Raw genomic sequence first — 25,582 nt, 5'->3', positions numbered from 1 at the left:
CCTAACCAAATAATTCAGTTGGACTTTTTTGACAAAGCTGTCTTGGAAAAGGGAGATAACACTTTTATTTCATTTTAAAAATTACCAAGCACCACAAGAAAAGCTAAGAATCCATAGCAACCCATAGCACAGAAAAATCTAGCTGGAAAGCAGCAAAGGCACCATATTTGTGTTGCTGAAGTCCTAGGCTTCTGCCCCAGAAAGCATAGTATTTTTTTTACCACAGTAAGGAGGGAGTTCTCTCTAGAAAATCAAGGCTAAATTCCACAGTTCTGACAGGGGATCTGTTCCAGCACTTTGCTTGACTTCATATAACTTGAGCCTATTGCTTTTTTCCTGCCCACTACAGACAGCAACTTACTTCAATACTATTATGTACTCTCTTCCCTCCTCACCAGGCTGAACAACCATAACTCGCTCATCATCAGTGATGTTTCTTCCTAGGATGAAGCCACTTCTGCTGCTGTTATCTTGTCTCTCCACAGTAAGTATGCACTCCTTTTAATTTACAGTAGATATATCTATTCACAAAAGTCTTCTGTAGCCCCAGTGCAGTTTCCCATCTAACAACTCAAGGGATAAAATGGAAGCTTGCAATTCCTCAAACGTTTATTCAGAAATACTGCATATTCACCCAGATTTGGAGGCAACAGAATGATCTAGAATTAAAGTGTCTGTTTGTTAAAATAATAACCTGAAAACTTATAATTCATAAATATGCAAAGGGATGAGATAACTGCATGGAGCTCAGAGCACTGAAACTTCAGGTGGGAGAGAGGAGTAGAGTCCCAGGCAAGTCACTTACACGAAAAGGCTGGCTGAGGCTCAGAGGATCTGAGGTGCAATAGCTTATGCTGAAGTTATCTGATAAACACCAGTGATTTATTCACCTGTCACACAGTTCATGTGATTGAAAGCAAGGAGATGAAGAGGTATGGGCACTGTACCTCCTGGTCGTCTTACATTCAGAGAGAAGAATGACATGTGCCTTAAAGACACCTCAGCATTTCTTGTCCTTTCTGCCAGCAATTCCAAGGCCTCCAGACCAGCATATTTGTGCTGGCCCTTGAGGGCTGTCCCAGCAGCCAGAGTGTATTTGTACCTTGGCTTTGCACCCATTGCTGAGACCAGGGATCAGCTTGTTACAGCAACAACTGAAGAGGTCAGCACTATGATGGAGGGAATAGTTCTGATTCATTATCTTGAGATCATTTTACATGCCTAAACGCAGAGCTCAAGAGCACTGCTTTTTAGAGAGTTATTAAGTTTCGAGACCAACCTGTGAACACAACTTTAGTTAAGGGCTGCCCTAAGCCTAGTGGTCTGTGATGCAGTGGTGGTGGTCTGCACAGAGCTGGCTGGTCACAGGGTACTGGCTTGCTTCCTGGTTTTTCAGCTGCCAAACTATATTAAAACAAGCTAAAAATATATTAAATATTTTCCTTTCCTAATATTACCTTACCACGTAAGCAATAGCTGGGCTTGCTACTAGGATGTTATCTGATAACCAATGGGAGGGGAAGAGAGAGGAGGCGTGCGGGCCTGAATAGGGGATGAGACAGAGGAAGGAGGCCGCTTCGGCGACCGTGCCCAGGAGGAGAGGCTGTTATGTTTCTATTTAGGTGGGTGATGAAAACGTTTCTGAATCCCTGCTTTAATCCACCTCTGACTGCACACCCCACCACAAGTGCTCCTCCACACAAACCCCTGAGCTTGTGCAAAACCTCTCCTGCTCCATGCTGCACTGTTTAAGAAGGGTTGGCTGGTCATGTAAAGACCATGCGTGGGGAGTCTAACACAGCCAGCAGTAGTGTGCTCTGTCCTCCTCCGGTGCTATGCAATCAGAAAAATTATTTAGCAGGTGACCTGGGCTCTGGGATGTTGCAGAGGGGAACTGGGATGGGGAAAAGACAGCCAGAAGAGATTCCAGCACTGGATCCCCTTCTGATTCTGCCCCAGTGATGGGCAGCCCCTCCAGCTCTGCTCCCTCTGGAGGAAACCACACCACCCCCAGATGGGTTCAAGATCTAGAGGGAAGCTTTAGGGTGGTGTCAAACTCAGGTGTGAGAAGCTGGAGAATCTGCTACACAGGACATGCATTTTGTTTTGCTTGTTTAACCTCATAGGTGTCACATTCAAACTTAATTTTTGATTTTTTCTTTTCTTGCATGTGTATTTGGAATAAAAAAATGTACCCTGATACCTCTATTCCCAGTGAACGCTGTGTTTTTAACTAGAAATAGCTGCAATGAAGTGAATGGGGAAGTTCTACCCATGCAAAAAGAAAAAATAGTAACACAGCCTGAAACTAGAGATGAAAGGTCTACTTAACAAATGAGAGATGTAAAGGGCAGAAGCTATGAAAAGACACAGCATGAACAAGCGGAAAACATTTGGCCTACCCAAGTCCTCCCAGACTTGTATTAACAGAAAGTTTCTCCAACAAGGCCACCAGGTTTTGAAAGGGAGGCAGGGTGATCCTAGGGGGAGGCACATTTCTGGTCTCCTAAAGCTTCCAGAGGACATACACCCTTTCCCCTTGTGTTTCTACACAAATGGCAAATGTCAGAGAACAACGTAGAGAACAAAAAAAAAATGGAGAACAACGTGTCTGACATGCTGGAGCATTTCCTCAGTCTCTCTATGCTCTCTTCACACTTAACTCATGCCATGTACTTGGGCTGGCTCACCTAACTGTACTCCTTCCTGCTACTCCTTCTAGCTCTAGCACCAAGTACAGCAGGGAGATGAAGCAGATCCATTGCACCTCATAAGGCACAGACTGTCCGTGGTTTCCACCCATCCTCTCTGCTCTGTGTCCTTTCAAAGCAGTCAAGAGCTCAACAGGGTGTGTGACATCTCCATCTTGGTGGCTGGACACATAGCAGAACACGTTGCTAATCTTACACCCTCTTCTCCTGCTCTTTCTACAGCTCTTTACATGCCCTCTGTATGCTCACCTTGCTGCTTCTGCATGGTAGTGAAGTCTTCAAAGGTGAGGGTGCGCACCGGGGGCCTCCAGAAGGCATAGGTCTCCATAATGGCCTCCAGCCCTGTCCTGTGCAAAGAAAACAAAGCAAGGAGAGAAGAAGAATGTCAGTCAGCTGGCAAGGGAATGGGCCCTGGGGAAAGAGGGCTCTGACCTTGTTTGACAGGCTAACAGCGGACACCAAGAGGTCGCCTTGGCATCTGTGAATTCCTCAAGTGAACCTTCCCACACAGGTGCTAGCCACTAGATTAAAATGAAAATTCAACAGCCCAGAATTTCAAAAACTCCTCACAGTCTTCCAGCTCCTTTTTCATTTTTTAGCAAAGATCCCAAGCTTTCTGTCTGCTTTGCAGGGGACACATGACCATCAGCTCCTCAAGGCATACTTTATCAAAGAGCAGGCTTCCACTTTGTGATGCAGGCGAGGGAGATCTAGGACTTGGCCTTCAGAATCAGAGACACTTTATGAACTGCCTTTCCCTACCACCTCCTAGTTCTGGACACTGCTTTGAAGTGCTATGGGAAGCTCTGCAAAAAGGAATGTCCTGGGTTTTGGACTTCAACTAGAAATGCATAAGAGGTTTTTTTTTTTAAAGATCAGTAGCATCTTTGCTTTTGATTCCTCACTCACTACAAAAACAGTACCAAAGAGAAAAAGCCAAAAATCAAGTGACAACTTTTCCTCTTGAAGGACAGGGGTCTCATATTTATTCTTGTTTTCACTACAGAATGCTAGTTCTGCTGGAAGTCTCTAACTCCACGGGCTCAGTGAGGACACAGATGCAGCATCAGCAAAAGATCCCCACGTTCTTTACAAGACAACCTCCTGGAGTTTCTTCCCAGAAAAGGCTCTCCTCTGTGGAAGCTGCACATTCCTCTGTTCCCCATTCCTCGCCTGCCCCTGTCTCTTTTCCAGCAGTAGGTTATGGCCCTCGTGCTGTCCCAACACGACTAGAGATGCTTCATCAAATGCGAGAACATATCCCCTTTCAATGCAAAAGGCTCTAACATCCCCAGAGCCTCTCATCAGATGTTGAGCTGATACTGGAGCTGCCTTTTGCTTCTGAAAATGTCTTTCTGCACGTGCCTCCACTCACTCGGTTAACTTTCCAAAGTCTCCCCGGAAGCTCAGATGCTTTAAATACATTGGAGTTGGCAAACCAAACTCTGTATTTTAAGAGGAGGTTTAGAAGAGAGGCTGTTGCGTGGTGTTTATTAGCTGCTAAGCTGTTAGAAGTAGAAACAGAAGACATCTCTGCATAGCAGCCTCACACTAGTGCTGAGCACGTTACAACAAAACTATTTGGTTAATACAGTGGCCTCTGCCAGCTCATGGAGCTCAGAGACAACAAGGCAGCGCAGAATGTGAACCCGTCTGCTAAGCTGGGCTCTGTGACTACCAGTGCTACCCCCAGGATTTCCTCCACTCCCTGTGTGAGAAAGCCACACACGTTCCAACTTCATTTGCTCCTCGACACACACGGTCAGGAAGAGAACAGTATCTTTTTGCACCCTCCTGAAACGATCCCCAGCCCGAACACCGAGGGAGGATTGTACTGCACAGTACATACAGGGGGCTTAAAATGCCCTGAGCAGGTTGCAATGCAACAAGGCCTGCTGTTGAAAGGCCCTGCCTTGATGATTAAAACCAAGTAATAGGTTCAGAAATGCAGGCTCAAAGTTCCAGCTGTGCTAATCCAGCTGCTCTGCATCTGCCACAAGGATTGTTGGGGTAAGTAGGGAGGCCAGCTCACTAAAATCAGTGTTCACACAGCCTGGCTCAGGCATCAGATCCCCATGCACATAACCCCACTCTGCACCACCATTTGACTCCTAGCTCTGCTCTCGTGACTCCCTTCCAGTAAAACCCATCTTCTAATAGGAAGTGGCTCAGAGAATCATAGAATCATAGAATGGTTTGGGTTGGAAGGGACCTCAAAGATCATCTAGTTCCAACCCCCCTGCCATGGGCAGGGACACCTCCCACCAGACCAGCTTGCTCAAGGCCCCATCCAGCCTGGCCTTGAACACTTCCAGGGATGGGGCATCCACAACTTCCCTGAGCAACCTGTAAGAAACTCTAAAGGAGGTTAAAGCTACTATCCCTTCTTCTGCCTGGAGCCTACATCATTCTCAGCTCAGCTCAAAGTTTCTAGCTGTCTGTCTACCACTTTCCCCTGTATCAATACAGCTCTCACAAGTACCATATAATTTGTACTTCTAAAAGAAAAGGAAAAAAGAGAATAGTCAGGAGACAATAAAAAGAAGAAATAAAAGAGTAAATCAGGAATAACTTTTTGCTTTCAGGGGTTGGAATCCACTGTGTCTGTGAGCCCACAGAAGGTAAATGGCAGCATTGAGTGCATCAGAGCAGCTTCCAAAGCTGCTCTATTCCTGCCCTGTATGCCAGGGAAAGGAGGGATGCCACCAGGGACCCACCTCCTCCTGCTGCAGGGGAGCAGGTCTAGAAGAGCCCCTTCACTGTGGGCACAGCTCCTGTCACCCTCCCCTTTTCACACCACAACTGCTGGCAGGGACATTGTGGCTTCACTGGATTCACAAATTGCTGTGTAATGCTCTGGGCAGCACTGCAGCCACAGGTACCTGAAGAATGAATGCCAGACTCCATAGCTGGCTTAAAGCCACCTCTTTCCTCTTCCTGCTCCAAATGAGTGTCCTTTACTCCCCCAGAGATGTGCACATATTGAACATACATTAAAAAACACCCTCCCTAAGTAAGTGGGTGACAGAGCTAAAAGTTATGTTCAGTTCTCTTATACACAAATTTAGGTCCCTGTATACTAGATCATCCTTTTTTTTCCTGGTTTGGGTGTCTCTTTTTTTTTTTTTTATCTTAGTGCAGAACAAATGTTTTGGGTGTTTCTGAAATAGTATCTAAGCAGAACACATCCTCACTGAATTTTCAGATTCTTCCATGCATCAGACAAGATCCATGAGACAGCTGGGCGCCTATCAGCTGGTGGATGGAGTATTGCAGAAAAAACCCATGCAACCATGCAAAACCAGCTTGGGTCAGACCGCATACCACCTTTGTGTGACTGATTATACAACTCTATCCCTAATCTTTCAGTATATTTTTTTCTTCTTCCTGTGATAAATTGTTATTTTTGTAAAAAAAAATGGTGTGTCAGGGGGTGGGAACCAAGGAACTCCATCACTGCGACTCTAAAATCTCTCTCACATAGTAGTTTATGACATTAGTGTGGTATCAAGATATCCAGAGCCACATCACAGAACTCCACCACAGGAGAGAAAGGTAAAGCTCTCCTAGTCAGCAGAAATACTGGAGTGCTATTCTGTGTGTGTTCCAGCCCCTAAGAGGGAAAATAAACCCAGCCTAGCCAATGGAGAGACATTTTGGGACAGCAATAAATGCTGACAAAAAAAGAATCATTTTCAGCATTTCTGAAATCTCAGCAACTTCTTCTGGGCTTTGGTGAGGGCCGCTGGTACCAAGTGTGCTGAACATTATCCATGTGGCATCCACTTTCTCTTCCAAAGAGCTGCACTGAAAAAACGACTTCAAACTGTCTATCAGGCCATAAACCCTCCCCTCTCACACCATCTTTATGAAGGAAGTAAAAAAAAGTATCAGAAGAGGACTCACTGCCAGCTTTATTTTAATAAGGTCAGTCCTTTAAAAGGTATCCAAAATTCGCTCTCTCTTTTTCATTCATTTTTTTATTTTTAGTGCTATAAAGTTTTAATAATAGGCAATAAATGAAACAGTTCCATTGTCTGAAAAATGAAAAAAGATGTACGAGCTATCTGTGCACCTCCATAATCCATCCCATATGGCCGACCTTGCCATTCCCGCTGCATGCAGGATTCAGGTCATCGTTTCATTGTTCACTGGGGAAGCCAAACTATTGGCTCCAATCACCCTCCTGGCTCTCTTACCCTAGACAAAAGCTCAAAGAGCATTTCCAACACAAACAACTTTTATCCACCTCAGCTGCCCACATCTGAAAGGAAAGTGCTGTTGCTTGCCTTCAGCTTTAGGTTTTTTATTTCCCTCACCCTGCTGGGTTTCCTGACTGTTGTCCCTTCTGGCTTCCTCCTGGATAAGGAGCTCCCCCAAGCATCCCACTGTCAAATGAACTTTACTCAGTCTCCAAAAATAGGCTCTGTGGCATTAAACCTGCACCCTTGCTATCCAAACATTTGGCTAGCTGAGCTCCATATGTCAAAAACTCATGTTCTCCATCTCTTGAAGTTCAAGAAAGCAATCAAGTGATACCTGCCTTGTACATACTTGATGTAGGTATCCTTTCACCACCAAGACTGCTTCTCTTGTTTCACTTTTACAGATGCTTCGTGTGCTTTTGCAGATAAAGCAAAGACGGACCAAAAAATCACAGAAAGGGAATCTCTCATAAGAGGGATCTAGTAATCTGCCTTCTAACACAGACTAACTCCCTAACTCATCAAGGCTGATGGCTAGATTTCTGAATACCATTAGTTAACATGGTTTGAGCGCTCCAAGATTGTAAAACAACGTCCAGCTGCTAGCTGGTTGCATCCTTCCCTCTGAAACACCTCACTGCTCCTTCTCCCAGCACAAAGACCGAGGCAGTCAGCTGTGAAGGGAGACAACCATGCAAGCAACTGAAAGAGATCCAAGAGGAGATCTGTGAAAAGGTCGCTCCCCCAGATGGATACAGGCAGCTACATCGTGAGAGGGTGTCCCTAGGGCAGCAGCATTTTAGCAGTCTCTTGTACTAATGAAGGCTGAGCACACTCATAAGGAAACATGCAAGAAGGTTGTGAGCTGATGGAAGTGAGAGACTTAAAAGGGAAACTAGTTTTTTAAAAAGTCAACCCCATAATTTCTGCAGCAGGTAACAACAGTGAAACAATCTCAGAATAAGAAATAACTGAAGGAAAAACATCCATTTCCATTCCATGGAAAAGCCTCAACACAAAGCAGAAAGGAAATATTCTAGGGAAGAAGTGGCCTAAGAGTTCCTCTACTCCCGCCATGCTCTGTTTTTTCCAGTGTTTGGGTATTTTCTCCATCATTTGCTAGCAAACTCTAACCATGGCTCTGATTTAGTATCCCAATGTCACAGCGATATGATGCCCTGGAGCAGCCTCAGACATTCTGTGGCCCCTGCTGCTGCCATGCTAATTTTTTTTCTTTTTAAGACCTTAAACAGAAAACCTCATGGATGTATACTACACTTCCCTGCTTCACAAACGGCCCCTTTTCCAAATTACCCCATCTCTTTTTCAAAGGAAGCCTACATTTTCAGTAGGACTTTCTCCAGCTACAACTTGATGCACTGTAGCTGACCAAAGTTGTTGTGGGGACATGGGAAGAAGCTACAGAGCATCACAATCATTATTCCAATTGACCAGTGATCCTGGTGAGATTAGGAAGTCACACAGGGAAGGGGAGCCAACCAGCACAGTTAGGTCTTGTTTGGAGAGTCCTTTCCACACACAGCTCGGACCTGAATGTTTTTCTCCCTCCTATGTGTACATCTATGGATGTCTCCTCTTTAAAGAGCAGTTGAGTGTTAGAGTGTCCTCCGCTAGTTGACAACAGCAGTGCAGCCTTAGCCAGACCACTGCTTGTGAGGCAGGCGCCTGACTGCTATATATGCTTGCAAATACCTTTGCCTGTTTTTTCTTCCTAAAGCCTCAGGCTGCTCTCTTTGATGTGTAATACCTTAAAGATTTTAATTCCTCTTTACATCAGCAGAGAGCCTTACTGAGCCCTCCCCACAGCTGCAGCCGTGTAGCAATTTCCTGCCCTTTCTTAAATCAATGAGCTACAAAGATCAGTAATTCCCAACCTTTTCAGGAAACTGTCCAAATTCACTGGGCTAGGACCTTATTAATGCCTTCCACGTTAATCTAGCCCACCATGTACCTGGAACTGCATCAATCCCTCTTCTAAGCCCAGCTGTATCTCTGCGCACAGGGAAGACCTTGTACTCAGGGCACACACTACTTCCCCCACGCAGGAAAGGAGAGCATAGTAAAAGTCACACATGTCTCAAGTACCAGAACTAACGCTCCTGGCAAGGAATTAAATTAGGGTGGTAACATCTTTTCACATTGCTACATTTAGATGAGAACAGAGGAGCTGAGCTAGGAAGCCATTGGGTCAGTAAGATGTCTTCTTTGTGAGCCTGGAGAGCGTAGCATTTACACGGGTGATGGGACACATGGGAGAGTTGCCTATTCATTGGATGCTTCCCATACCAAACCATGAATAAGGCAGTGGTCCTGGTGAACACATACAAGAGGAGCATGCAAGTAAAACCTGAATTACAGTGCCCATGGGGACAGCAAATGAGGGCTATGCACACAACACTCACTCTGGTCTGCACACTCAGAGCCTTGCTTAACAGTCCTAGGGTTCTTGTAACGCGGTCATATATGCCTAATTCTATAATGAATTTAATGTTTAAAGCCTTTGTCATACTGATTTAAAGGATACCCACATCATTTAGGTCTGAAATATTTAGATCTGCTGGACACTTTCCTGGATTCATGAATGGCAGAAAAAGCTGAAACTTTTTCTTTGGAGTTTCTTTTTTTTTTTTTTGATAACTCTGTAATACCTGTTACTAATACAAAAGTTTTTTATTAAAGTTCCTGGTTTACTATTGCATTGTTAAAATATAACATATTTTAAATAATGTCTAAGGTGTTCTACTTATCATTTCATACAGTCAAAGTGAAACAATTTGACATTTCTGGAGAAAAACTGAAATTGTTTAAACTAGAACATTTTTGCACTTCTACCCTGCAAACCTATTAGAAACTCAATTTTTCTTCTAATGTAAATCAAGCATTGGTGCCCCAAGTTTTGGAATCTCCTGTGAAAATTAAAAAATGTCCTTCAGCTAGCTCTACATAAAATTAAGAACCAGCAAAAATGTCTAGGTCTCCTGTCCTACAACTTTCATTATTTTGCAGAGTGTTAGCCTCTGACCAGTTCATCTGTTTTACAATCTGCAATCCTCCATTTTTCTATCTCTGTTCTTCATTTTAGTAGCTATTTTTTTTCTTTAAAGAAACTCCACAGTATCTTTACAAGTTAATTTATTTTATCTAATTCTTTGGAGATCATGGCACCATATCAGTAACACATGAACAGTTTACTAATAACTTATCAGAGATACTAAATAATGTTTTAATTGTATTTCTCAACAACAAATGGAAAAGCTCAGAGGAACATGAAAATAATAGAAATGAGCATAAATAAATTAATTATCCAGCAGGGAAAAAATCAAAATCAAAGCATATATACAGAAGAAAACAGCCTTGAATGTAGTAGTAACAGAAGGGTTACTAAGGCAGCAGTGAACAGGAAATTAAACATACAACAGCAAAAAAATAGTCACAGAAAAAATGTTATGAAGCAGGAGAGTGATAAGCTGTCCTTAAAGATATGTCATCTAAGAATATCTAAAACCCTCTCTCAGGGTCTGGGACTGTAAGATCCAGGCAGAAGTAGGAGCAGCACTGGAGGAGACTTCTGAAATGAAATGGCATCAGTCTAGCTGGCTAACCTAGAAAGCATTTTCTAAGGAAGCCATCATTATACATTGGATCTGCTTAGGCAAAGTAAAACAGTTCTTCCAATTCCTCTAAGAACCAGCCTACAGCACACTTCTGTAAAAAGTAATTAGGATTACAAAATGCCTTCCTCGGCCTTAGACACATGCCCTTGTGCACTCATCATGGGAAGCAGAGAAGAAGAAACACAAAAAAGCTCCCGTTACCTGTTTCTCCCAGAATCTCTGAAGCCTTTAGCAAAGGGGTTTCTGTCTATTTTTAATCTGGTGATCTACAAAGGAAGAAAAAAAGATAATTAGTTGATCTCTCCAAATGTTTTATCTTTCAACAAATGAAAGTGACTGATGATTACCAGTCTTATCCAAACCACCTGTACGTTGATCTTTCATACATGTTTCCCCAGACTTATATTACAATTGCCCTTCCGTTATCCATGAACAAGATTATCTGCTTAGCAAACAAAGAGTGCCAGAGGCAGAAACCTGGCAGCATCAGGAAACCTGGCACAGTGCTGGGGCTGAGAAGCTGTTCCTAAAGGAGAAGGACAGCTTGGACCCAGGTGCAAAACCCCGGGAGGTATAACTCATCACTAGTCATGTGGTTTGGGAAGCAGGCATACTGCTCACGTTTGGCTGGTATCATCTGGGTTACCCCAACTTCAAGACTCTAGATACCCAGCAGCTAGATACACTCATAGACCTTCAAACAATGCTAAAGAGAAAAACAAAGCACAAGCTACAGCCTCCAGAGAGAGCAGCTGGCCACTTGGTCAGGTGCACAAGGCGCTGCTGTTCTGGTCAGCACCTGGGTGGCCCTTCAAGGGTTTTCTGGTCCGGAAATGTTTTATTTTCTTTTTTTTTCCCCTAAACAAAAAAAGATGACAGCCAGATTGAGTGCTTTGGGGGAATCTCTCTTCCTGCTTTATTTTTAGGCATGAATTCCACATTGGTAAATATGGTATATTTTGACCTTACAGCCTGGGTATCACACTCCCTGCCGGCTATTCCTCAACCTGGTGCAGCACGAGAGCTTCCTTCTGCCAACCACACCTTGTCCCAAAGACCTTGTCTCTGAAGTGAAAAGGGAGCAAGATCTCCAGATCCTATCAAATTTGAGGTGTTTTCGCTGCAACTGTTCGAAAGGGACCAGTTTAATACAGACTGATCTGAAGGGGATTTGCAGGTGTTTTGCTTCTGTTAGAACCGAGCCCTTACTCTGGATATTAACCTCAGATCTGGAATGCAGCTCCTATTTTTGCAGAAGCTTAATTTGTGAACTTAATTTCCGCTAGCCTGACTTTGCAGCTGTCCTGGGACTTGTGTGGACAGAGACAGATATGCTCTGTGGAGGATGGAATTACAGCAGAGGGAATCCCTGTGGTGGATTTGCTAACGTTTTACGATTATTTCCAGAGACCCTTCTCCCAGTAAGGCAACGTTTTACAGCCACTGGAGGGCATGCAGGCAGATTCGGGGGATTTAAATTTATTTTAAATTAAAAGGTTTCTCCAACCCACCAGAATCTCCTTTATTGGTATCATAAAAATGCCCCTCCCCCAATTGTTTTGGAAAAAAAACCCCAAATGTTTGGAATTCAGAGAGACAGGAAGAAATTTCAGTGCTTCTGTACAGTGAGGTGGCTCACAGTGCATGCAGGTAATGCATAATTATGTCTTATTGATCTGGTCATTAAGGAAGAATGACAGGCTTATTTTCTGTCATTTCTTCTCCTTCCTCTATCATCTTTCCATGTCTGGTCTAAGTCAAAAGTTTGTGTACATGCATTTGGGTGAGGGGGAGGCAGGAAATTTCCAGTGCTGCAGTGACAGCAAACCCACCACTGTGTTGCAATACTTTTTTTCTGCTAGAATAGTTGATACATTTTGGTTCCTAATTTAAGTAAATTCAAGGGGTGAAACTGAGAAAAAGTTAGTATCCAGAAGCAGCCATGGGAGCACTATAAGCACATGTGCTCTCTTATATATTGCAAAATAAAACCTCTGTAACAATCATAGAATCATATAGGGTGGGAAGGGACCTCTGGAGATCATCTAGTCCAACCCCTCTGCCAGAGCAGGTCTACCTATAGCAGGTTGCACAGGAACTCGTGCCAGGCGGGTTTTGAATGTTTCCAAAGAAGGAGACTCCACCACCTCTCTGTGCAGCTTGTTCCAGTGCCCTACCACTCTCACAGTAAAGAAGTTCCTCCTCATGTTTAGGTGGAACTTCTTATACTCAAGTTTGTGCCCATTTCCTCTTGTCCTGTCACTGGGTACCATTGAGAAAAGACGAGCCCCGTCCTCCTGGCACCCTCTCTTTAATTATTTGTAAGCATTGATTAGATCCCCCCTAAGTCTTCTCTTCTCAAGACTGAAAAGACCCAAGTGCCTCAGATTCTTCTCGTAGAAGAGATGCTCCAGGCCCTTAATCATCTTTGTGGCCCTTTTCTGTACCCTCTCCAGCAGTTCCCTGTCCTTCTTGAACTGGGGGACCCAGAACTGGACACAGTGCTCCAGATGGGGTCTCACCAGGGCAGAGTAGAGGGGCAGGATGACCTCCCTCGACCTGCTGGCCACGCTCTTCCTGATGTGCCCCAGGATGCCATTTGCCTTCTTGGCCACAAGGGCCCATTGCTGGCTCATGGTCATCCTGTTGTCCAGAACTCCCAGGTCTTTCTCCTCAGAGCTGCTCTCCAGCAGGTCAGCCCCCAACCTGTACTGGTGCTTGGGGTTATTTCTCCCCAGGTGTAGCACCCTACACTTGCCCATGTTAAATTTCATTAGGTTTTTCTCTGCCCAACTCTCCAGCCTGTCCAGGTCTCGCTGGATGGTGGCACAGCCTTTTGGGGTGTCAGCCACCCCTCCTGGTTTTGTGTCATCAGCAAACTTGCTGAGGGTACATTCCATCCCTTTATCCAATATATTGAAGAGGACTGGACCTAGTACTGAGCCCTGGGTAACACCACTTGTTACAGACTTCCAGCTGTAACAGCTATAACAATTCACTAAATTGTTATAAATTGGCTAAATATTACAATCTGCCCTAAGCTGATTTGATATGTCTCTATCCCTCGGTGTAACAACACTAAATATAATAATGTCCACTGTGTTCATGAAGTCATTCTCCAGAAGCACAGATGTTGGCATTGGAACAGGCTGCCCAGGGAGGTGGTTGAGTCACCATCCCTGGATGTGTTTAAGAGTCGTTTAGATGTGGTGTTGGGGGATATGGTGTAGGGGAGAACTTTGTAGAGTAGGGTAGATGGTTGGACTTGATGATCCCAAGGGTCTTTTCCAACCTAAATGATTCTATGATTCTACGATTCTATGATTTACTTCAGCATTCTTGACCCAAGACTCCTCTGCAATTTATGGCAGAAATTGTATAACCTATTTTCCTAGCAGGCTTGATAATGCATTATTTTTCTTCCAAGCCAGTTTGTACCCTCATTCTAGCTTGGAACAGTAGCTCTCTAGGTGGACACTTTATTTACATAACAAAAAGCTTCATCACCTGAGATTTCTGTTTCACGTGGCTGGGAAGAAATTATATTACATGGCCCTTTTAATGCTATTACAATCCCCACTGCAGTAAGGAGGAGAATGGCAGGAAAGGGAAATGGGATGTGCACAACACCTCTCACCTGATAAAATAGGGAGTATATGTACATGAACAAGAGAATAAGAGCACACTGAGTCCAAAGCACGACAGAGGTGGTGTGAAGGCTAATGGGAATCCCTGAGGATTCTGGCATATGAGCTATAAATAAGGAGACTACAAAGGGAATGGGTGGGTTTAAGGAGCTCTCACTGTGCACAATGAACATGCCTGCAGAAGTGATGAAGCCAATCACCTCCTCTAAGACTAGGACACCAGCTTTCACTGGCCACTCAAGGAGAAGAGGGAGCAAAGGTGTTTAATCCACAGCGAGCCCTTTCCAAAACTCCTTTCTTTGCTGATGTCTCAAGTGCTTACTCGTTCAACTGATCACAATTTCCTAGAAATTAATTTCCTCTAAAAGACTTTGGGAAAATAAGGATAGACAGGGAATTCTGTAATCAAACGCTAGTGTGGACTGAGATGACATTTCTTAGTTCCATGGAGTCTAGTTTAAGAAAAAGGGCAATCGGTAACAAAGCTCATTAGTCAAGGTCTCTGCAGATAGGATCCCACTGCAGCAACATCTTTTCTTTATGATGCCTGGAGTCAATAGTAACACTCTCCACTGGGCACTGTACAAGATCTGAATCAAATGTGAATTATGCATGAGAATTTTAGTTCATATGCAGTAAATGGACTTCACCTTATGTTCAAAGGATTCTTTTGTCAGCAAACTGATGAGATTGCTCTTCTTTTTTCCTTTCATTTTAGCAGTGAAAAAAACCCCTATGTGTTTTCTCTGCAAGATAACAGATCTGGACTGGTTGTACTGCCTGAAAATTACAGCAGACAGGACACTGTACCAGAGACAGCATGGAAAAGTGAACACAATACATCTCTTTGTGGTTGATTTCACCTACTTACTTTACAGTAAAAACTGCAGACATCTTATCTGCAAGATAGTTGTCTGGCTAGATACTTCATGTCTACATACTACCCCATAGCAAGCCTTTTTTTTTGTGTGTGTGCAGAAAAAAGTGAGGCTGTAAAGTATACATTCTTCTTGAGCTATGTTTCTTAGAAAAGTTAATGTCTCAGACACAAAGAGCACACTGATATTTTTATGAACATCCAAAATAAAAGGAGGCTGAAGGCACACAGCTTTACCTGTTGATTTTGGTAGGCTGTCACTGTGGTGAAGACAGTCTCAGGGAAGTTGAAGGTTTTCACCCCATCTCCTGAAGGAACTGGCTTTGTAGGAGAAAGATCGCTGCTGAAATCCTTGCGGATGACATGAACACGGGGCTGGTACTTATGCATTGAATGTAAGATTATCTGAGGGGAAAACAAAAGGAGAAAGAAAATATTTTTTCCCCCCTCAAACATTCCACACTACATCCAGACGTTAAAGGAAGCAGGGATGAAGCAAAGGCTAGCTTGAAGAACATTACCCTTTTCTTACAAGTACGTATGAGATTAAGTTTGTGCTATGTACAGGGAGAAAGGGGCTTTATTGCTTTATAGGGTCGGGCAACATTTTGAAGAAAAGCACTGAAGTAGGGAAAAAAGTTCCCTAACTCTAGAGAGAGGCTACAAGCATGCGTGCCCAGCAGGACACAGGAGCATTGGAGCAGCAGCAATCCCCCCTTCGACTCTGAGAGCAGTGAGGCTGGAGCAGCAGGCATCAGGATTAGCTTCTAACTTACATGGCCTTGATCATCAAGCTCGTTGTTGGTCAGCTTGAGCTTGTCAAAACTGACCACCTGCCTCATCCAGGTGTCTCCAGAAGCCAGGGAGTCAGGGTGGATGTAAACCCTCGGGGGCACTGGGGAGTCAGCGTTGCCAGCCACCATCCACTTGGAGCTGTGATACACGTACCTGAAAGGGGAGGTGGGTAAGAGAAGTCACTCGCTGAAGGAACATTTCCAGAGCTCCCCCGCCCTGCTACCCTACCGCATGCACCCCAAGCTCTCATTTGCAGTCAGGGGAGAATGTGCTTTATTGCAACCTCCTACCTTCTAAATGAAAGCCAGATTACCCTTGAGCCACTTGTTCAGACCTGATTCCTTATTAAAACCACCTTTGCAGTTATTTTCCCTGTAAAACTGTGCCACATGTGCCTTCTCAACTCCTTAACTCTCTCTGAGCCAGAGTAAGAGGCTAGAAAATATGGGTAAACAAAGCCCTCTCTGAAAATATTAACAAATGCCCTGTGATTTCTAGAAATCTGCACTGGCTGCAATGCCAGACTGTGCAAAATGTATGTGTCTTCATTCAGAAAGGGCAAAATCCAATGGATGCCACTAGAACAATTGCTAAAACAGAATTTTGGTTTGAAATGTCGTGAAATAGGAAATTCCATATAGTGTTACACATGTTGGGATTAGAGGAAAAAATAATTTTGGGGTTCCTGGTCTTTTGTAATGCTGATCTAGCCATCCTATATATGTCATAAATTTCTCTACTACAGCTTTGCCTAGACACCATTTTACATTCTGTCCTGTGGCTCCTTCAGCCTCAGGCATTTCACAAACAGTCCTCCCAACATCTCAGAGTTCTGCCCTGTGCTGCCCTTCTCTGGGTCTCTACTCAGTTCTGCTAAGCTATTTCAGTCCTTACCTACCAAGAGTGACTCATTTTCAAAAGAAATGCAAAAAAAAAAAAAAAAAAAAAATCCGTTCCTTTCTTGACTAGTTCTACGTGGCTGCACAAGTTAACAAGGGACAGAAACAAAGACAATACAATTACTTTTGATGTTAAAGCTGTCAGAACTACACTCAAAGAAAGGGGCAAAATGTCTAGCTGAGTGTCATAAACTACCTTGATGCTTCCCAGGAAAAGCATTTTCCTGAGAAACATTCCACACAATCTGAGAGCAAAAATGTAATATTTAGCATTTGAAGAAGAGGATCAGCTCTTGAATACTTGAAACATGGCGCAATCAAGACTATTTGGGGAAACCACTTGCTCTCAGAGGTCTTTTAATGAGTAGAGATAAATCATCTCTGTCTGGATAGTTTTCCGGAACACAGAGGACCAAGAGTTTTCCAGAGTATTTTTTAGGATTGGGAGCCTATTAATACCAGAGACATCTTTTCTTCCTGTCTTTCAGCTCAGTGGTGGAGATTCACCAGAGGATTTCTCAATGTCTCCATAATGTAGGTCAGGGCCCATATTCCCTGTGGCTGCTGTGCTGGACAGTGAACACTTTAAAAAAAAAAAATCACCTGATTCAGTTCAGGTCTGACCTGAGCTGCCACTTGTCCATTCCTTTCTTGCTGAAATAGTGTCCTGGTTTGAGGTAAAACAGGAACTACTTTCTATTCAGTAATTTTACTTCTTAGCTAGGCCTCTTCTAACTCTCTGAAATTAACAGCGTATTGCACACAAAACTTTTCATTCTCAGAGTGATAAGGCCTGTGTTTATAGTTCATGCCAAGGAACAGTATGCAGAGAGGCTCTTGCTTATACTTATTGCTATAAGAACCAAGGTCACCTAACTCTGTTGTTTGCCCCCCTGGAGGGTTGGAAATGGAAAAGCACAGAGGGGTCACACCTGTGGGGAGGAGCAGCCAGGACAGGTGACCCAAAACTGACCAACTGAATACCGATGGTATTCCATTCCATCTGCCCCATGCTCAGTATAAAAGCTGAGGGATCAAAGGGTCAGCCCCTCTCTCTTCAATGGCCAATGTCCAAAGAGGACCCTGTCTGTTCATCTGCCTTTGGTCCTGATCTGTGTTTTCCTGACTCCAGAGCTGGAATCCTGTTCCCATCCATCACTGAGTCCAGTCTGGGATTTTCCCAGTGCCTGCCAGCAACGTCATCCTGGGAGCTTGATACATTTTTGTATATATTGTATCCATTTCATTATTTTCTTTTTATTTTATTATTACTATTTCATTAAAGTAGTTTAGTTCCTTCTAAACTTGTAAATCTCTTTACCCCTCCTCCTCCTCTCCCTGGAGTGAGAGGTGGGCGGAGAGCATCTGTCACCCATAATTGGCCAATTCAGCCTAAATCACAACAAGTAGTTTTAGAGGCTCCAGCCTCCCCTTTGATAACTCCAGTTATCAGTTGCCTCAGACAGTCATTGCTCAATATGTAGATTGTGAAATACATGCTAGGGATCTACCCAGTTAAAAACTGCTATTTGGAAAAAGCAGAATTTTGATCCAAAAGTGCAAGACAGTTTATTAAACCTCTGGTTTTGTGTCTCATGATTCTGGTCGAATTAACTATGCTGGTGTAAATCAATATGGTCTCCTCCAGCCTACCTTTGCAATGCTGTATAATGGCATATGTCTTTCCTAGGCTTTCATTGCCACAAAGTTATCACAACGTTCCTAACTCTGCACCTAAAAAGCTTACCTGTATCTCTTGTTATCCACAGGCACAATGTCCATGGCAATATAATACTGCTGGTGCGGATCCAAGCCTGTAATTTTCACTCTCATGGCTGGAAACATTCTCCTAGGAAAAGTACAAATAAGGAAGAAAATGGTGAATAGGGTAGATGAAGGGGCTCCTTAGACCCCACTCCAACACCAGAAGCACACTGTTTTACACAGCCCAGTTCTTGGTATGACTCCTCTGGGCTTGGTGTGAGTAAAAAGACTGTGGTTTGAATCTTGAATTGTTTTCTACTTGACAATTGTCTTCTGTAGGCATTTCAGTACACAGATGGGCAGTGTACCTTCTTCCTGCTGTTTTTCCCATTTCCCATCCAGCTAGAATTATTCTCTCATGTCACATTAAATGCAGGATCACTTTAGTTCTCTTTTTTGAGAAAATCACATTTTAGCATAGAGTTTGATAGTACCAGAGTAAAGCTTAAAGCAAATGCATTATCCTGAAATACCCTCTTGCTCTGATGTTTATAGCTATTTAAGAAAGAATGTCCCTCAAATTAACCTGCTTATTAGGCATATATTTCACATTTACAGAAACACTAGCATTAACATCGTGGTTTCCTTGAAGTCTAGGTAGTATTTTGTGCAGTCTTTTTAGTAAGCATTGTCTTTCCTATGACATATGATCCAGACCTGTCTTAAGCATTTTCTCCTGATAGGCCAGTTATGAAACCTTACACCAGCAAGAATCAATTCCCACCCGTTCTTGTCTGAGCACAAGCTTAGCTCTGCTGTGCACTAGTTTCTGTTGTGGAGGTGTTTGTAGCTAGACAATTCCTTCAGAAGACAACAGCTCAGAACAATTTTAACCTCAAAACAAGTCAGTGTTAGTGTGGCTACAACGTAATTTCTTCTTCTTAAAAAATTTCTGGTTGCTGGTAGTCCAACTGCCATTCTACACTTCCCTCAAACAGCACGCTGAGTGAATTGTTTATGCCATATTATATTTGCTACTAATGAGGTATTTCAGTGTCTTCATAAAATCTGAAGAGCAGAACTGGGTGAAGCGCAAAAGGAAATGAGCAGTAGAGCAGAGCACTGAAAGAAATCCTGCATTGTTTCACTGTCAACTCAAACTTGAGCTCTACTTGAGTGGCTTCTCAGCCCTTGTCAGAGAAAACCTTGAGCTGAGGTCCTACATGATGGCGTTACTCAATTGCATGACTTCTGAATTTCACTGAATTTCACTGAATTTTTAGAGTTGGAAGGGACCATAGACATCATCTAGTCCAACTCCCCTGCTGAAGCAGCATTGCCTAGAGCTAGAGCATGTTACTCAGGGCTGCATCCAGGCGGGTCTTGAAAATCTCCAAGGAAGGGGACTCCACACCCTCCCTGGGCAGCCTGTTCCAGGGCTCTGTCACCCTCACCGTGAAGAAGTTTCTCCTCATATTTGAGTGGAACCTCTTATGTTCCAACTTGTTCTGCCCAGAAGATACAGAGCTTTCGTGGGAGAAATCCTGAAAGTACTGGTATGAAATCACATTCTGTCCCACTGATAATTAGATGTGTCCTTATTGGGTGAGGGTATTTTGTATGGAAGGAGGATATTAAAGGGCAATTAAAAACCATTTAAAATCACAATGCCAAATTCATGGAAAAGTGTACAAGAAATGTTTATCCATTGTTTCTAGGAGTCATCCATAGATACCATTGTGATGCTTTCCTTTCTATTTAATGAGGAACAGTGAAATGTCAGAGCAGATTTATATCTCCTCCCAACATTTCTGTTTCTCAAAGTATTACCAGTGGACACAGACTGGAGAAGGAAGAAAACAGGAATGTTTACGTCAACATCTCCAAACACGTCTCTCAAAATTTGCACTGAAGGGATGAGAACATGAAAAGCTATTTCATTCTTTCCCATCCAGGACATATATATCTTCTTGCAGAAGAAGGTGGGAAGGAGGTTGGTGCTCAGCCTTCACCCTACCCAAAGCTCTTCCATTTCAGGCCATTGAGAAGGAAAGGTCTGACCTATTAGTAACTGAAACTGCCTTGGAAAAGGGCATTTATCGGGGGAAAGGGAGGGTGGGGAGAGCACCACCCCACAGCTGCCAGAGCACAGCTAACCAGAGTTACGAGAGACATAAAACTGTCAGAATAACTGTCTGCAGAAACCCTTCAAGGAGAGAGCAGATTTGTGCAGCTGATGGTGTGAATTTGCTAGTTGAATGATTTGAGGGGGAGAAGGGAAAATGGATTAGTCTTCGGTGGCTTGAGGGCATTACCTTGTTTTTACCACAATGGCTCATTAAATCTGCCAAGCCAAATGGGTACAGGATGTGGCATTTTACAATCCAGCTCTCCTTAATTGGAGAGAGGTGGCTTGGGAGCAGCTTAAGAGGCAGGGCCGTGTTTCAGAGGGTTGATGAGAAACCCAGGATTAAATCCGAGTCTCTTTGGGTCTTAGTCTGCGCACTGTATCGGGAAAACTGAATGCTGTGTGTTCCAAGAAGCTCTCTCCAAATCTGCAGCCCCGTGTAAAGTTGCAGTATAGCCTGTGGGGTTGTTTGCTTATGAAATACGTTGTAAAAGATTACCACAGACCATTCAACAGGCTTAAAGGCTAATCTCTAAAATGATCGGAGAGAGCTCGTCTGATCCCACTGCTTTCTCCAAGGTTTAAGTGTACTTTCAAAGTTTTATAAATTATTGCTGTTTTTCTTTTTCTGTGGGTGTAAAAGTAACTCAGGTTTCTTCACCATGAGGATGTGGCCTGGAACTGTCACAGCAGGTCTCCAGCAGCACCGCTGCGTGAAAAGGGGAAAATGGAAAAGGCAGGGGAAAACAGTGGTGACTTGGGGAAGTACCCAGGTGTAATCCTGGCTAAGTCCTTGTGCTCTTTGTTTCCTCTTGGCTGGCCCTTTGCTCCCCCAGAGGCACCAACCCTCTAGAAAACAGGAGGCTGAAAGTTCTGGAAGGAACTCGAGCCATTTGAATATGGCTGTATTAAAAAACAATCAAGAGCCTTTCATCTAGAGAGATTTTTAGTCTTTAGAGACTTTATAGTCAACAGCTACAGGCACGAAAGCCGTCTGTTTTCATAGGGAACACGTGACGACATCTGATATATTTTAGGAGGAAGTTTTATATCAGCCACAGTTTGGGATGATCGTTATTCATATGTCAGCTTTACCTCTCAGCAGGAAAGCAGTCTTCCTCAACTCAGACTGTGCTCTTACACACAGTACCCTTTTAGGGGAAATACGATGTGATATGAAATAAGTTATTATAATTATTTTAAGACTGCCTAGAAGTGTTTTTAAAAGCATTTTTGTAACAACCATGTGCGTCAGTCAACTCAATTCCTGTCTCCTTCCATAATAAGAGTGAAGTTTATGAAACTCTGAATGTGAGAAAAAAAAAAAAAAGAATTATATATAGATCTATAAAACTTGATTAAAATAGCATTTACCGGCACAGTAGTGTACTGATAAGAACCATGTCTGAGAACTTTCAGCAATAGAAAGAAGTAGTTGGATTGTGGCAGCCAGCATTTTTAATTTTTTTTTAAAATTTTCATGTAATACAAAAATATAGCTCACTTTTCCCTTGTGAAAATTGTTCAAAGAAGGAAGATGACAGGTATAACTCCAAACTGGACTTTTTTTTTTTTTCCCAATAGCATAAAGCTTCAGCTTCTAACCCTTAGGAGTCTCAAGGTGCCAATTCTTATTGCTTCCCCTTGAGCCAGCACATGCAAAGCTTGTGTCAAGTTGGATCTGCCTTCAAAGTTGTCCTGCTCTGAGTGAAGGCATGGGCAGATGACCTCCAAAGATCCCTTCCAATGTAAATTCATTCTCTGTTTCACACTTTAGTTTTAGAGTGGGCAATTCCCCATTAGGGGATAAGAAGTTAAAAGGTACCTGGCAGGCTATCTCAAAACAAAAATGCAATTCCTTGAAGCTCTTCAGACGTTGGAAATACTCCTGTACAGACAGCTTTAGTGACCAGAGTCAGATTAGAGTTTAGAAGGACTGGCAAAATTTACCATATAGTTTTCATGACTGTTTAGTGTAGTGATTTATACAGTGTGTACATAAAAACTTAAATAACATTATATTTGCTAAAGGATGACGTCTGCTAAATGCAAATGCTAAAATAAAGGGATGTGCTCTTCAATTGTAGCAAAAGACAATTTGTCTGTTCACACTAACAGAGAGAGAAGACACTTGTCAGTCATAAAAAGATCTGCTTGAGAAATGCTGCAAAATGATCTGATTTAGGTTTGTAGATTAAGTGTGCACGGTGTTTACAACGTGCATGAGTTTACAGGGCAGCCTGAAGTTATCATTGCTGTTTTATATGTCATATTTCCTTGCCTTTAAGACTGGTGCCAAATGTGCATTTCTTTATAAAAACAGACCTGTGAGGAGTGAAAGCGAGGGAAGGCAAGGCAAGGCAAATGAGGGATGCCTTCCTCTTTCCATCTGCAGCATGGGATTATGTAGAGATGTGTGTGTTGAGAGAAAAGGCTGAGGGCAGGGTTTGGGAGCAAAAGGATTCATTGTTTATGAGGGAGAGGAAGCCCAGCAGATCTTTTCAGTAGCTCCCAAAGGGGACATTTTTCTGGAAGCTGGAGAAAGCTTATCTGGCCCACTGGGCCAGGACCTCTGGGGAGCAGTTTGGTAGCTGTAGCCTGCTAGCCCATACTCTGCATCCTTTCCACGTGCCCCTTCAGCATCAACAGAATTTTGCCACAAAATCCCTGTTGCCGTCTCCAACTGAAGAGCACTGTGGGGCCCTTCCTTCCTTCCACTGGAAATTAAAAAAAACCCAAACTTTGGTAATGTAAACAGCGCTAAGTACACGTTTCAAATGACTCAGACTCATAGTTTCAGGGAAGCAAAGAAACTCCAGATGAAATATAATTTAACCTATGAGGAGTCACAGAGGAGTCAGGAGAGGACAAGGTCATCTTTTCCACTTGCTGCTGGTTTTTTCCACACTTATTACTAAGCACTGCCGCAGCACCCAAGTTTGAGGCATCCCACAGTACAGATATGATAATTGGTATAACAGATGAGATCATTTCCTTCATTGCCGAGAAGAAATGTTGCCTCTGTGAGAAGCAGAATCTGGGTCCCCAGAAATACCTCCTGGCTGTGCTTGTGTGCATGGTCAAACTGATATAATGACCTCCATAAACAGTAGGCAGCACTTCCCTTCCAGAGCAGGACTCCAAGCACTCCTTATATTGTGCACATTGCTTTTTGCTTTGGGCAGAACCTCTATGCAGTAGTTAACAAACAATTACACCTGCAGCTCAGGTGACTGTGGCCTAGGAGTGTGGGGAGGGATTCAGATTCCTCTGCTGATGTTGCCAGGGTAGATGTGTGATCACCATTGGTAAAGGAGAACAGAGAAAAAGAGCTAAATATGGCTTTAGGACTAGTTGCTTAGAGCAGTATGACCTGGGGCTTAAGTTGAAGTTATTTTATTTTGTATGGAATCTAAGGCTGAATTTCAAACAAAAAGGAGATAAAGGAGATTGTAGATTTGAATGCATTGCAGCTGACAAATCCATTTGCATCTTTTGCGCAAAGAACAAAGGAGTCTTGTTATAAGCATCTTATTAAATTCTGAAAAACAACGTTCTGATGGAAAGGAAGAAAGGAAAAGTTCTAAGAGGACTGAAGTTGGTTTATGGAAACAGACAAAAAAAGACATCTATAAATACAGCATCAAGAAAAGCAAAAACAAAGCAGAATTAAATGTGAGTGGGAATGGGAGTCTGAAGGTTAAAAAGTGTAGTAGGCCTGACATAGGCAGGATATAGCTCCAGAAATATGTTTGAAATGAGAATGTAGGTTAGAAACTGGCATTACCAAGTAAGAGAAAAAAGAGATTGTGGGGTCAGGCAGGAACCAAGCAGTGCCTTACAAGTCATAGAAAATTAAGGAGCAGCTGTAGTTATAGGCATCTGAGTCCGTAATTATAAGGGCTTTCAAAACAAGAAGGCCTTACAGGACTCAAAAGAGAAAACAACAAGGAGAGCAAAATTGCCCCTGGAGAAGGAAAAAGTTGCAAATGAAACTGTGTGTCTCTCACAGTTTCAATAAGTAATAGGAAATCCTCAGGAAACAGCACAAATTCTGCTCTTTTTGCCAGAAATCATACAATATAATGTATGGGATGCATCATTTGTCATGCATTCCCTATGGAGAAACATGACTGCTAGACTCGGCTCTCACCCACCACAGACACATCCTCTCTGAAAGAAAAATGTTTAGCAGGTTAAACATCTAATTTTTTAATTTTATCAAATCTATAAGGACCATTGCCAAAAAAACCAGATGTACTACCGAAAGAAACTGTCTAACTTCTTTAACTAAGTAACATAACTAACCATTATGCTTTGCAATGGTTAACTACAAATGTAGTGAGCAACAAAAAAAAATCCCCTCCAGTATTGTTACTATCACTTCTGGAGACGAACATCGTCAAGCTGAAAAAATACAGATATTTAGTAGCTAGATTGATTTTGTGTGGGCAGCTAGTGATGAGCCATCAGGACTCAAGTAATGATAAGCATCTCCTTTCAGGGAGAAAGACTATTACTTAGGATTGTAAAGAATATGTGATTAGCACAGTAAGTTATGAGCCTGTACTGTGATACTTGGTCTTCCATAAGTGGAAAAATTATTAAGACTGGAGCTTTCAAAGACACTTGAGAATGTTACTAGTGGTGTTACAGAAAAAAAAGTTTTGTAAAGAGAAATATTCCTTAAAGTCCTCACAGGTTTCCCTACATCTACTCACTACTAAAAATTACAAAAATACATATTGCTTTGGACTACTTAAAATAAAGTCAGGGTGTCTGTGTTTCTTAAAATGTGCTGTTAAACACCTCTGGCAGCTGGCTAAACAGAGAAAGAGAGATTTCATCAGAAAACACAGACTAACCACGTTTCTCCCAGAGCATAATGACTTCTCCAAACCATGAAAACCAAAATCTTTGAGCAAAAACCTAAGAAAACCAAATCAAATTTTTTATTTGGGGCCAGGTTGAAGCAAAGAGA

At 42.9% G+C, this 25,582-nt stretch overlaps 1 protein-coding gene across 1 annotated transcript in view; it reads right to left on the bottom strand.

Annotated features, from left to right (window-relative positions):
* Positions 1-25,582, bottom strand: part of TBX15 (T-box 15) — a 112,835-nt gene that overhangs the window by 14,950 nt on the left and 72,303 nt on the right. Inside the window, exons 3-7 of the mRNA XM_014957111.1 lie at positions 18,517-18,618; positions 15,852-16,023; positions 15,313-15,480; positions 10,753-10,817; positions 2,961-3,058 (exon numbers count right to left, since the gene is read on the bottom strand). Of these exons, the coding sequence (XP_014812597.1) occupies positions 2,961-3,058; positions 10,753-10,817; positions 15,313-15,480; positions 15,852-16,023; positions 18,517-18,618 (605 nt within the window). The remainder of the gene's footprint in view (positions 1-2,960; positions 3,059-10,752; positions 10,818-15,312; positions 15,481-15,851; positions 16,024-18,516; positions 18,619-25,582) is intronic.

This window comes from Calidris pugnax, unplaced genomic scaffold (genome assembly GCF_001431845.1).
Source record: "Calidris pugnax isolate Ruff unplaced genomic scaffold, ASM143184v1 scaffold225, whole genome shotgun sequence".
Classification (NCBI taxonomy): Eukaryota; Metazoa; Chordata; class Aves; order Charadriiformes; family Scolopacidae; genus Calidris; species Calidris pugnax.
Note: the sequence above shows the minus strand (reverse complement) of the source record. Positions and strands in the feature narration are given on the sequence as shown.